The sequence below is a fragment of the Oreochromis aureus genome, linkage group 15 (genome assembly GCF_013358895.1).
Source record: "Oreochromis aureus strain Israel breed Guangdong linkage group 15, ZZ_aureus, whole genome shotgun sequence".
Classification (NCBI taxonomy): Eukaryota; Metazoa; Chordata; class Actinopteri; order Cichliformes; family Cichlidae; genus Oreochromis; species Oreochromis aureus.
Window position 1 is genome coordinate 33,747,714 of NC_052956.1, and position 14,401 is coordinate 33,762,114.

A 14,401-nucleotide genomic window follows, 5' to 3' on the forward strand; every position below is an offset into this window, starting at 1 on the left:
ACAAAACAAGAATGATCACTGACCTCATCTTCAGATAGTTCAACACTTCATTTTTAGTTGAAGCTAAAAATCTTTTCCAACACAGTAGCAAACTACTGCAGAGTATTCTGGAGTGTCTCATTACCTTCTTCGTTATATTAAATGATGAGAATATAAAAACAAAAATGACACATCATTGCAAATCTCACAATGTTCAGCTTTTTGGCGACAGTGTTGGTTATTTGTAAATTCAATGATATGTCTATCACGTCAACATTAAAAGCATATTTATATTAGACTGTAATGAAAAGTACAAAAGATGAGGCTATCCTAGAAGAAAGGACGGCAAAGAATGTGACACAAAGCTTTGAAAAACTAACCATATTGTCAACGAGGTGAAATTTAGGAGGACTGAAATAGAACATCTGCATAGTTTGAGAGCATGTAATTGGAGTGTGGGGAATATTTCTTCCTAAATGTATGCATGCATAACATCCAGGATGGTGTTTGTGAGGGAGGGAAATAACACAATTTTCCTCTGCCTCTGAAGTCACTGCTCAAGCAGCGTGCTAAATCACATCATCTCATTCCTAGGCTGAATTGTTGACCGTGCTAACAGACTTGGACACTGAGTGTGTGTGTGTGTGTGTGTGTGTGTGTGTGTGTGTGTGTGTGTGTGTGTGTGTGTGTGTGTGTGTGTGTGTGTGTGTGTGTGTGTGTGTGCTAATCTCAATGCTGGGCTACTGAGTCCTCCTCCTCTTCTTTACCACCCACACATACACACATACACACACCGCAGCAGTTGCCAGCCAATCACTACCTCTTCTCCTTTCTATTGCCTTTACCTGCGTCACTCTGCATGTGTTGCCATGGTGATCACTGATGCTCCCCCCCCACACTTTGTGTCTGTGCTGTTCCAGTATGAAGATGAAGCCGACTCGTGGCTGGTGATGCAGGCAGGCTGCACACGTCATCACTTCCCTTGGGAAGAAGGCCTATTTTTACCAGTGGGCACAAAGTATACCAAGCTGCCCAACATATTTATGGAAGCGCATCTAATCCCAGCCTGCCAGGAAACATCTCTCCCCACGCTCTCCCTCGCGCTCCATTCATCTCTCAGAAAAGCTCTTCCTTTCAAGGCACAGTTTATCTATTGAGCTGAGGTGACAGTACCTGTGAAGGTTTTGAGTGATCTTGTTAGAATATCTGTTCTTTATCTATGAGACTAAGATGTGATGAAAATCAGGGGTCAGTAGAGCTCCAATCTCCTGTTTTGCTCAAGGTCACTTTAGCTTAAAAGCTTCCTATTTGCTGTGACAGGAAGGATAACTGTGATAACTGACTCGTCATTTTGAAACCAGGAGGCAGTTTATGCGGTTAGTTTTAGTGGAAGAACTGAAATAATGATGTGAGGAGATAAAGGTGAGTGGGATTAGAAAATGTTACAAAAATACCACAAATCAAGGACATGATGGATGCAAAAATGAAAAAGGTCAAAGCAGCCACATACCGCATCTTGCTGTTTATCTTATGTAGCAACAAAAGCTAGTGTGCGCACCCTAAACCCAGGGCGAAGCTAGTCATTTAACACTTTTATTTGTTTAGTCTCCCAACAACAGTAACTGGCAAATGTTATCAATTGTGGTCGCTCTGAATATGGTAAAGACATGATTCCTGTTATAAAGGACACACCCTGACATTCTTAGCAAATGACAAGTAACGCTTTTATGAGCAATACTTTCCAAAGGAGTAGGCGAACACCTGAAAGAGGAACCCTAGCATCATGTTTATGCAGAGGTTAATGTTCCTTTGATTTTACTACAAAATAATGAGTCTGTGTTTGCTCCATTTTCTCTTGTGTGGTTTAATAGTTGAAAAGCGGAGCACTGATTAAATTGAAGAATATACTATACTATACAAGATTATACTGTTATATACTCACAGCATAATTTAGTTATAGCTATGCTATGCTGGCCAAATTAAGGAGAAAAAAAATGAGCTTGCCTGCTGTGGTCTTTCTGTAATAACCTGGTCTTGGTCTGGACAAGTGCCAATCTACACTGCTTCAAAGGCAATCTACATGTAAGGACTTCATCAGTATTCAGATGATTCCTTTAATTCTTTCAAAATGATAAGTTTAAACCAGCACAGGCCCGTGTAAAGTCTTTTTAATTCATGTAAATTTTATAGCTAACTACCTACCTACATCAGTGGGTTTCTAACAAATGTTGGTTACTAACATTTAGATAAGGTCAACTCACCTTATTAAAAGCACAAAGACAAATCAATGCTGCTATCTTTACAGCCTACACAAAACATCCAAGTATAAAGAAGCTCATGGGAAACCAAGAGAACCGGTATGCAAATGTACAAAACAATTATAGCAAATTTGTTTTGCAAATTTCAAGTGAAATGCTTTGAAGTCAGCCTCATGAGCTAATGATGACCTTTTTCAGTAGCTAACTTCCTACTAAAGTCCACTGTGCTCTAAAATCAGTCATGTTGATATGATAGGTAAGCCTTTATTAACTGAATAACTAATATATGTCTGGCTGTTCCTACAGTATCGTTTTGGCTATTTAATATTTTATTTATTAAGCATGACATAAATTTACTTATATTTGTAAAAGTATGCCAGAAAAATCTGAGGGGGTACTGTAATAATCTATACTTCATTGATCCCATGGGGAAATTCCTCTCTGCATTTAACCCATTCACTCAGTGACGCAGCAGGCAGCCACCAATCTAGCACCCGGGGTACCTCTGGTTGGGATTTGAACCCCCAACCTTCACAATCACAGGGCCTTCACTCTACCTACTGAGCTATCGGTGCCCTATACTACTGTGACCTTTTTGGATAGGCCTGAAGCATCTGTCACAGCCACGATCATCCATACTGCACATGCTGGTCAGGTAAAAGCTATCCTGTGTACATGTTTAGAATTAAAATAACAGAAATACACAAACACATTTTAAACATCGGAAGGATAAACTGCAATAACCTGGTGCTGTATGCCTCACAGATCGGAGCAGTTATGTTCCTCTTTCAATGGTCCTTTCCCTTCTGATATACATACATATTTACACATACAGGGGTCAAAGTCAGCTGGAAAGATCTGGCACAACATTCAAGTAACTTCAGTTAATAAATTGTTAAATCTGATAGGTAGGTTTTATACAAATTACTACTGAATGATTTACAGTCCTGATAAAAAGTTTAGTACCACATGCCTTTAAAAGGCCAAATCTGTGCAAAAATGTGAATTCATTGTCATATTTTGTCAGGTAGTCACACTGTCATGACGTTCTGATGGCAAAGGCAAAAAACTTTCCCTTGAACATGGTTGGGTTGTTGAAATGCGTAAGCATAAACTCCATAACCATCCAACGGCAGCTGAGACTGAAGGGCTTCAAAAACAAAAAATGTCTTCAAAGGTCTCGTGTCCTTGAACGCCACAGAACTGACCGTTTGGACTTTGCAAGAGAGCACCAAACATGGGACATTGAAAGGTGGAAGAAAGTTTTATTCTCTGATGAGAAAAACTTTAACCTTGATGGTCCTGATGGTTTCCAATGTTACTGGCATGGTAAGCAGATCGTCAAACGGCTGCTGGATATGTCCAGATGTTGCAGAGAGCATCACTCATGACTGAGGGCCCTCGTCTGTGTGGTAACGACGGGGTTTTTCAACAGGACAACGGTACAGTACACAATGCCTGCAGGACAAGGAACTTCTTCCGTGAGAATAACATCACTCTTTAGGACCATCCTGCATGTTCCCCAGTTTAAATCCAATAGAGAACCTTTGGGGATGGATGGCAAGGGAAGTATACAAAAATGGACAACAGTCCAGACAGTAGATGCCCTTCATGTGGGCATCTTCACCACTTGGAGAAATGTTCCCACTCACCTCATGGAAACTAATTTTTGAAGTGATCAACAATAACGATGGAGCTACTCATTACTGAGTTCATGTTTGGAACTTTGATTCCTATTTTGGGGGTTTATGGGGTTTTTTTGAGATGTGGTCCTAAACTTTTGATCAGCTGTAAAACAGCCTGTTTCAGTTTAAGCGTTGTTTTCAATAAACTGCATGCTCAAAAAATGTTTTGTCTCACTCACAATTCTTCTTGTTGAATGTTGAAGCTCTACTTGGAACCTTGTTAAGGTCCAGCCATGCAAAAAGCGGTCTTAAACTTTTGATCGGGACTTTATTTCATGATATGCTCCAGTCTGGTGTTGTTTTCAGTATTACTTTCATTATAATAAGAAAATAATGGCATCTCAGAGCCGACTTCACCACATTCCTTTTCACTACTCATCCCTGTGATTTGTTCACAGTGCAGATGTAAAGTTGTAGTTGTTGTAGTACTTTGCCAACTACATAAAGGGAGTGAGCATAAAGGCAATAAGTAAACAGCCTAGCAAACATCACCAAGCACAGAAGCTGCTTCTGTGCAGTTTGTCACAAAATGTTAAAAGCATGTACAAATGTACAGCTGCTGTTTTTCACTAACTTTTTTTTTTAGTCACACATTTTACTAATGTGGGACTCTGAGATAAAGAAAGGTGTAAGAGAGAAAGGTGGCAGATGCTCGAGGATGTTCACACTACTTTGGAAGAAATTTTTATAAAATGGAAATTAAAATATTACACCTAAGGTTCACATTCACTTTAGTTTTTAAATCTGATTTTGGATCTATACAGGACATTTTCCTGTCTGATGTTGTTTTTGTGAAAAAAGAAAATTAAGAACTTTCTTTAGAAAAAAGAAAATTCAAGCAAACCAAGTCTGCATGAAAATAGTGGTTAGTTTGCAGTACTGTGATAACGTTTACAGTCATGCAGGATGTTAGACATACTTAATAGCAGACATTACTTAATATTTGTAATGATGCTGATTAGATTCACTCACTGAATCCTGCCAAACATCTGAGCATAAAAACGTGACCTTCAATAACAGAAATAAATACATACAAGTGAACTAAAATATCACTGATAAAAGTTTTGAGCATTTGCTTTTCTGCGTTTTTAGATATTTGAGTTAAAGTTAAATCAAATTTACTGTTTGTAACAAATATCAGGGACCTCAAGTCAGTCTCCTCTGATCAAGTCAAGTCCTGACCGTTTTATCGCAATACTAAAAGGAAAAGTTGTCAAAACCACGAACAACATGAAACTAAGATATAATTAATATAAACAGAAAAACATGCAACTTCTGCCAAAGGGAAGCTTTGCTGTTATCGTTCTCATTTATTGCTGAGAACCTGACTTTAAAATCCAAGATTCGAAACAACGCCCCCTAAATGTCATGATCGTGTCACACCTGATGAACAGCAGTGCACTCCCACTACAGACTGTTATCATGTCAGGCAGAGCTGCTGTACAGTAATGAGAGAAAACTGATTGACTGATTGATTAAATCTATTGTCATGCTCATACCACGTTATGATTGAACAGAAACATGCCAAGGGAAGCCTGCAGCCCTATAGCATCACACCAAATAACTCGTAATATATTATCAGTGTCAATGAATAACAGTTAGCCACCTGGAGTATGGATGGTGGGCCTTGGGGGGTTTGCTAAACTGCTACAATAGACTCTTATGAAAGGCCTATGCTAAATGGATCGGGCCGGTTATACTGTCTGTAAACGATAACTAAAGGCATAGATAGGCTACATATTGGGAATAATAGGCATTATTTTTAAGAAGCTGTGTATACTGAGGAGTGACATACTGAATGAACAGATTTAAAAAAATAAATAAATAAAGCAAAACACACACAGCAAATCGTCACTTCAGGTTGAGTTTTATTAACAAACATAGAAAATGGACCGGGAAATTTCTTGTAGGCTGATTCTGGCAGAGAGTGGGAGGATGTAACTACTTTCGTGATGCACTGTGATGTGAACCTATATGTGCCAGCCTGTGGGCGACTTAAAGTAGTCATATCACCTGACCTGCATGTCTGTGGATTGTGAAGGAAACCCACATGAGATGCCGAAACACAGAAACCATCTGGACCGATTCTCAAACCCAATGCTTTCTTGTTGTGAGGTGGCAGTATCAACCACTGAGCCACTAACACTGAGCAGTTGAGTTTCTGTTCACACGTGAGAGACAACCCGTTATCGTCCTACTGTTGTGCTTGAGGCTTTAATGATCTTTAAAGACAATCACGATAAAGACGTGAGGAGCAAAACCTGTTGCTGTTATTTTTAGAAAGCGCTAAATGTCTTTGGGCTGACATTCAGCATAAAAGTTTTGATTAAAAGCCTCAGCCTTAGATTATTTTTTTCACAGAATGCAATTTACATTTTTCAGTTTCAAAGCTGATCTGGAAAATGGATGGAAATCTCTGTCTGAGATCACTGAGACTCTTTGTGAACACTTTACCGCTACTAAGGGAAGCATCATCGAGAAAAACAGCAATGCTGTACCAGAAACATAATGTAATAGGACTGTTAAACTAAAAGGTTGAACCCAATAAGAACTGAAAAATATGACTGGTTTAGGGTTAAATGTTTTGTTCCCTCATAGCAGAAAAAAACATCCAGTGGAAAACAGTAGCATGTAGTGGAAAATAATAATAATCAAATATCAAATGCTACCTTTTTCTTCATCACCTAATGCATTACTATGAAAAGGTGTGGGCCCGTGAGGTTTTGTGGTTACCTGCTTGAAATTGTCAGAGCGTGTTTTTGTGGATGCTGGTGTGTTTTATGCCGAGCAGCGTTACAGACGCACGCACGCAGTTCCTACATCCCCCGTGAGTGTGGAACTTCACCTACACTTTGAAACTACGTCAGTAGGTTCAGAGGAGCAGCTTAGTGGAACTTGTATGCGTGTCTGTATTATTAAGGATTGTTACTGAACTCCATCTAATGCTGAATGTAGAATACTAAATAGACACTAAATAGATCAGTTTATTTCAGCAAATACTGGAAGCGAATCTTTAAGATGCTTTTAATCACATTGAAAAATCCCAGGTGCTTCAGTAGGGAACAGAAAAAAGTCAATATACAATTCTTAACCACTTCTCTAACTTTGGGTCATGGAGCGCTGGAGCTTATCGTCGTGTTCATAGGGAAAAACGTGGTGTTTATCCTGCATACATAACAGATTATTAGACTGGGGGAGGAAACTAACACGGGTACTGTGAAAACATGCAAACTCCACACAGAAAAGTTCCAGTTAATCCGGAGGTTTATACCAGGAACCTTGGTGTCGTTAAGCATTAGTGCTAACCACTTCCCAACACACTGAACCTTTGTTTCTGTTTAAGTGTAAAATATTTCAATCTATGATTTAAAAAAATAAAATAAAATGAAACAAAGCGTATGTGATAAGCTTGAATCCTGCTAACTGTTCACCTCCACATGCCTGGCTCATTACCGTATGAAGGGTTAAGGTATATTTGATGGTTGCTGGAAATTAAATTGCCTGCCAATTTTGACATTTGTGTAGGAGGAAGGCAAATGCTGTCACAGTACCACAGATACTAGTACAGTATATTTCTATGAAACCAGAATGATTATGCATGAAAGATAAGTGCTACAAAAGGAAATGAGATCTGAGATACGTTTTTTTTTAAACATCTGTTTTATTTTTGAACACAGATGCCCACAGTGTCACATGCAATGCAGGCAGTGTCGCACTTACAGAGATCAGCACGAGCAGCTACAAATGCAAACGTATGCATCGTTTAATAACATTTGAGTTAACTGTTTCCAGCAGAATCACGTACGTTTTCATTTATTCAAACTTTATAGCAGTAAAATGAAGAAGTTGTTGAAAACAGGAGGTTAACACAGATTTCTTGTAAGACCTTCAAAGGGCTCATATCTGTGCTACTCTTCTCCTTTATTCACATTTAATGTTTAAAGTGCAAACCACACATCAATCATATGTTGCTCAATGCACCAATGAGCTCTTTGGAGTACAGAGGAATCATTACAATACATAATACCAAGCATTCCTGACTGCTCATAGTGGTTTGCCTTAACATGCAGCCTTGAAAATTATTCTTGGAGACCTGAGTTTGCTCCACAGCGTCTCTGTTGACTCATGCTGAAACACTCCAGAACATTCAGAAATCATATGACAAGCATGTATTACAGTAAAAAGGCTCTCAGCCAAGTTCTGTTTACTGGAATACTTTCCAATGAGATGTGAGGAACCTGTATCAGAATGAGGTTAGTGTGTAAATCAATATGAGATTGGATCCTGGATCCTGCATGTATTTATCTATTCATTTATGGTTTAGTCTACACTATATTTTTTTGTTTTCCAATTTTTTATTTTTTTTTAGATCAATTTCTTACTTACCAACCTCCACATGGCAGGAAGTCGATGCTCCTTATCTGAACATACTGTTTTCAGCAGGCGAAACCAAATGACTTTGAGCTCAACAATTATTAAACCAGTTTTATCAAACCAGACATACAGATTAACGTCGGCTAGACGTCAATCCGTATGTCTAGAACAGCTTGTGAACAGACAGTGCTCCTTGTACAATACAGGTGAGATTTTAGTGAAACTTGCACACAATGCCACCCCAAGGATCAGGTCCCCCGACACAAACAGAATAACATAGTGTACGCTGTTAAGTGCCAGGAGGATCGCCATGATTTATACATCAGGGAAACCAAACAACCTCTGGCGAAGCAGTTGGCACAACACAGAAGAGCCACCTCGTCAGGCCAGGACTCCGCAGTCTATTTACACCTACAGGCCAGTGGACACTGTTTAAAGGACGAGGATGTACACATTCTGGACAGGGAGGAAAGCTGGTTTGAGAGCGGAGTCAAGGAGGCCATTTACGTGAAAAGGGAAAGACCATCTCTGAATCGAGGAGGGCGCCTAAGGGTACATCTTTCACCATCTTACAATGCTGTGATTGAAGCCATTCTCCAACTCTCTGTGAATGGTACTCATGGCCATTGATCAATGAGCTTTGATCAGTGGTTGTTGTTTAATGGTCATGAGAATTTGCATATTAATGATTAAGGAACTGACCTCCCAACCCATTGTTCAGCAGAGAATAGCTAAACACACTGCCTCCATGCAATCATTACACACGATGGATAAAAAGCTAACGTGTTATGTTCGGGACAAATTCACTTTAAATATGTCAGCATTTTTTTTGTATGTTTCTTTTAGATTAAAGGCAAGAGAAAATGTATGTCTGTGCGTGTGTACCATGTTTAGATATCTTTGTGAGGACCAAAACTTGTAATGCTACTACTCTTGTAGTGACCAACAGTCACTTATGGGGGCAAAATGCCCATCCCCATGAGTTTGAAGGCAATTTTGAGACTCAAAATGTGGTTTTAGTGTCAGGGTTACCCCTAGGCTGAGGGTGAGGGTTAGGCATTCATTTTTGTCCTCACTAAGATATGAAAACAAGTGTGTGTGTGTGTGTGTGTGTGTGTGTGTGTGTGTGTGTGTGTGTGTGTGTGTGTGTGTGTGTGTGTGTGTGCGTGTGTGTGTGAAAGAAAGAGCGAGCTAGAGAGAGAGAGAGGTACATCCTTTCCCAGCTAGCGCCTCCAGTCTCAGCACCCCCACTCACTTCTTTCATCCACGAAAATATCTCTCCTCTGTTGGTTTACTCCCCCCCCACCTCCATTTCCGCCAAGTTGAGAGATCTGACATCACAGGGTCCATCATGTGATCCACCCGCACAGAGCCTTGCAGAGATGGATGGGGCCTACCGGTGACGCACATACCCACTTTCTGTAACCCTTTAAAAGCCAGACAACTGTCGATGAGTGAAACCAGGGTTTCTTCATCAGCTGACTAAATCATGGTCGGTTCAGTCGCCCCTCTGTGTTTTTATGAACAAAGCAGAAACAATCACATCTACCACATGAAAAGGAGGGTAAACAATACAGGCTCCTTCAAGCCATAATTACTCAAACTAATTTATTGCATCGTTTTCAGTTGCTGTTGAAGTGGCAGCACTGTTGTTTGAAGTGTTGTTGCTGTACACAGTATTGATTTTATGGAGGTTTTTAAAAATTGTCTTGCTTTAAAAATCTCTTTACAAATAAAAAAAAAGAAAATTGGGGAATGTGTGTCAGAAAATGGAACCTCCTGAGTAGAGATGAAATGAACAAAATGCGAGACCAAAACCAAAAGTGGGAAACTGTTCACTGACCAGAGGAAATGTTGAAATTGCACCAGTTTCAGATTCAACTTCCCCAAATTGATGTGTCCTAAAATCGCCAACTGAGAGCACAAAACAGAAGTGGACGCTCTTTTCTGAGAAAAGCATTAAGTCTGAACACACACATTCACCAATGAGTCATAACAGCTCGTATCCAGAATTGTGCAAAGGGACATTTCCATTTTAATGTGCAGTGTTGCTGTTATCATTTTTTTATATATTTTATAGGAAAATGAACCTGGTACAATACGATCTTTAATCATTATTGGGTTTGCTTTACATGTGATTAAAGTTTAGATCATATTAAGCTTGAAGTGCCGTTATCGTCGAGTTACATTATTTGTTGTTTACTGTGGTACATGTTGTGTTTTTGTTGATTTCGTTTCACACGCAAGAGGAATGACGTGCACTCTGTTATTGCCACTGTTGCTGTGTTTTGGGAAAACCCACTAAACCCCTTTGCTCAGTGAGTGGTTTAAAGGCCTGTCCAGCTTCCTTTCTACAGCAAAAAACAGCAACAATTGCAATAACATTTAATCCAAGTTTTAAAAAATAATGTGGCATGATCACTTGTGGACAGCAGGGTTTCTGTAAAACCCCAACAAACTCATGGTTCACATGTTTAATCACATAAGTTGACTTTGTCCCTCACTGTGACTGGAGTTTATGGTAGAAAGCCAGAGTAAAAGCACTACATGTTTAACAGCATACATAAAATCTGGAATATTATATAAGGCTTAACATATTCTACTGTTTCTCTTGAAGACTGAGTTAAAAAAACAAACAAACAAAAAAAAAAAAAAAACGACCAATCGATCAACATTTATAGTTTGTAGACTTTCAGATATTTGTTTTGGAATTAAAGCCATTTTTACTCACAGTTCCCTCATTATCACAGGCTCAACATTCATTCAACAACTTAACGTGATTTTAAATATAAGGATTGTTTTCAGTGCGTGGATGAAAAATCTTTCCTCCCTTGAGGTGCTCTGTCAGACCTTCACTGCAGCCACTTTTTTTGCTGATTGGTTGTGGGTTTCTGTGCTTTCAGTTTTGTATTTAATAACTGAAAAGCATGTTGGGTTGCGATCAGGTGACTGACTTGGCCATCGAAGAATATCTCATTTCTTTTCCTTGAGCAACTCTTGGGTTGCTCTTGCAGTATGCTTTGAGGCATTATGTCCACAGTGTTTGACAGATAATGTGTTACTCTCCTGATCATGAGCTGTTTCTTTTCCCATCATTCTTGTCCAATTTAACTCTGGTTTCATGTGTCATGTTTATAGAACTGTGCAGGCTCTTTGTCTAAAAAGTTTGATCTGGCCTTCCTGTTCTTGAGTGTATTATACATACACACACACACACACACACACACATATATATATCTATATATATGCAAAGGCACCTACACACACACACATATATATATATCTATATATATGCAAAGGCATGTAGACCTTTACAATTGTGCGCCTACCTCCTCAAGTTAGTGTCCCTAACTTTTTCTTAACCTTCAGCTCTTTTGGTGGTGCCAGGTTGGTCAGTACATTCCTTCTTGACAAGAATGAACCAAATAGTTTGTTAGTTTATTTGTTTTTCAGCCTCATCCAGGCTTTTCTGACTTTGGTCCTCATATCTAAAATTACAATAAAAAGCTATAAAATGCAGTTAAAGCAAGATTTTTTAATCCCTCAAGTTAGAGCTGAAAGTCTGCTCTTCAGTCTTATATTGAGCATTTGATTTAATAATCCACTGTGGTGGTGGTGGTGGACAAGTGCACAACTATAAAAGAGTGTGCATTTATCTTATCCATCTAACTGTAATTACAAACTACTTCACTTTTAACAGGGTGACTCAGTCTGTCCACGGCACACATTTCTGAGACACTTTTGTTAGTGATCTGCTTTTAGGTGTGCGTAATGCTCGATTTAAACTGGATGACTCATAAATCAAAGTGGAGACTAAATAAACAGGAGGGGAGAGAAACTATTGAAAACAGCGCAGAGTGAGACCTCTGTCTGTATCCTCTGCTCGGCTCGTCCTTTTATTCAAATATAAGACTGGAAAACGTAATTTCTACCCAATACGCGCGCTCCGGCGTGACATAATGGAACGTGCCTGGCTAGAAAAGCTCGGGGCGGTGCGCGCGGGCGTGTATTCAGATCCTGTAGGAGCGGAGAAGAGCGGCACGGGGTGTTCGCACAAGTGTTGCAAAGTATTCATTTTAAGAGCAGATCATTCCCGGCGCGGTTCGTCTCTGTGAGGTTATGGGCAGGACACAGTTCTGAGGGAGTGTCGAGCAACGCCACTTGTCATTGTACCCACGGAAATAATGATGAAGAAGGATATTAACTTGAGCTTGGCGGACGACGCAGACCTCAAACCGCACCTCCGCGACGCTGAGAGCATCCTCAGCTCCCCGGACCTTGGGCTGCTCAAGCTGGCCTCTCCGGAGCTGGAAAGGCTAATCATCCAGTCCAACGGAATGGTCACCACGACTCCGACCAGCTCCCAGTTCCTCTACCCGAAGACGGTGACGGACGAGCAGGAGTTCGCCGAGGGCTTCGTGAAGGCGCTGGAGGATTTACACAAGCAGAACCAGCTGAACGGAGGCGCGCCGCCCAGCAGCACCCTGGATCTTGGGGCTAACATCGCCCCGGTCACCGTGCAGCCGGATCTACCGGTGTACACGAACCTGAACAGTTACGGCAGTGGGCCGCTGGGAACCACTGTCAACTACACCACGGACACGGTCCCTTTCCCGCCTCCTCCGTCACATCATTTAGGGGCAGCCCCGCCGCAGCCAGAGCTGTCTCGGGTCCAGCCGCTGAAGGAGGAGCCTCAGACGGTCCCCGACGTTCAGAGCTTCGGAGAGAGCCCGCCGCTCTCTCCGATCGACATGGACTCTCAGGAACGCATCAAAGCCGAGAGGAAGAGGCTCAGGAACCGAATCGCAGCCTCCAAGTGTCGGAGGCGCAAACTGGAGCGCATCTCCAGGCTTGAGGACAAGGTCAAAACGCTGAAAACCCAAAACACCGACCTGGCCTCGACAGCTAGCCTGCTGAGGGAGCAAGTGGCCCAGCTGAAGCAGAAGGTGCTCACCCATGTGAACAGCGGTTGCCAGCTGCTGCCACACGAGGTTCAAGTGCACTAGTCGGAGGGACTAACCTGCTGTTGGGCTACTGACCAGCTTATAAGCTCCTTGGACTTTGTTAATGTTGGGGTTTCCGTGTGTGTCGTAGCCCAGATGTGTGCTGTTACGCGCAAGGGATGAATGCCAGGCCACGTAGGCCAAAACTGTACATTCATGTTCGTCTGTTTAACAAAAAAACGAAAAGAAAACTGAACTTTTATGATTGGTCAAACGTAAAAGACACCTGGCACAAAATACATCAACACGATGGACCTCAGCGCTTATACCAGCCAGCAGCAAGTCAAACTGTGTTTGCGTTCCTCGACCATTTGTTCACACTCGCCCCCACTTGGCGGACAGAACAAATCAATATGATGTATTTGATTTTTAAGTCAAATTGGTGTATTTATTTTGGGGCTTAAATGAAGGGCATTTGCCTCTAATATATTCTACATAACTAATTCTATGTATGTTTACTGGTGAACAAGGCAGCTTTAAACTGCCAGTATTTTCAATGAAATGATGCCATAGGCTTTCCTAATGGGAGAAAGAGTCGCGTATACGTGTTTACTGACTGTTTATATGCAGTCTTCAGCTGGACCAAAAAGACAGACAGTCTTTCTACGATAATATACACATTTATGATTCAGATATTCTTAAAATATAAGGGATTTGGTTGTAAAAAGAAGAAGGGAAAACGCCAACCACACCCATATTTGATACATGAGAGCTGATCTACACTTACAGCCTACATGCTGTGTATTTCTGTAGGGAACAATTTGCATGTTGCTGACAAACTCGAATGTCGCCCGCTGCTGGGTTCACATGAGGAATTAATCAGTGTTTATTATCTGTAACCTTCACACTTGTGTATTTCTCTTTCTTTCTTTCTTTTTTTTTTTTTTAATACTCTACCGAGTCTTTACTCTAAATGTGTTCTTGTTTTAAATGTGAAGAAGAGTGTAATCTTTCTGTTTGCGCTGACTGTTGCGATCACCTCTAGCCTACAGTTATTTGGCTTTATGCGGTTGTGTTTGAAATAAATGCTGCTGGGCAATAAACACTGTTTCCTCCATATTTTAGTCAGCCTCACTGTTTTTTATTGGGGGGTTTTACCTGC

At 40.7% G+C, this 14,401-nt stretch overlaps 1 protein-coding gene across 1 annotated transcript; it reads left to right on the forward strand.

Annotated features, from left to right (window-relative positions):
* The first annotated feature begins 12,286 nt into the window (after nt 1-12,286).
* LOC116318425 (transcription factor jun-D) lies at nt 12,287-14,358 on the forward strand. Its single transcript, XM_031737432.2, has one exon. It carries the CDS (start codon nt 12,481-12,483, stop codon nt 13,300-13,302), a length of 822 nt encoding a protein of 273 aa, XP_031593292.1. The 5' UTR covers nt 12,287-12,480; the 3' UTR covers nt 13,303-14,358.
* Nucleotides 14,359-14,401: the final 43 nt, after the last annotated feature.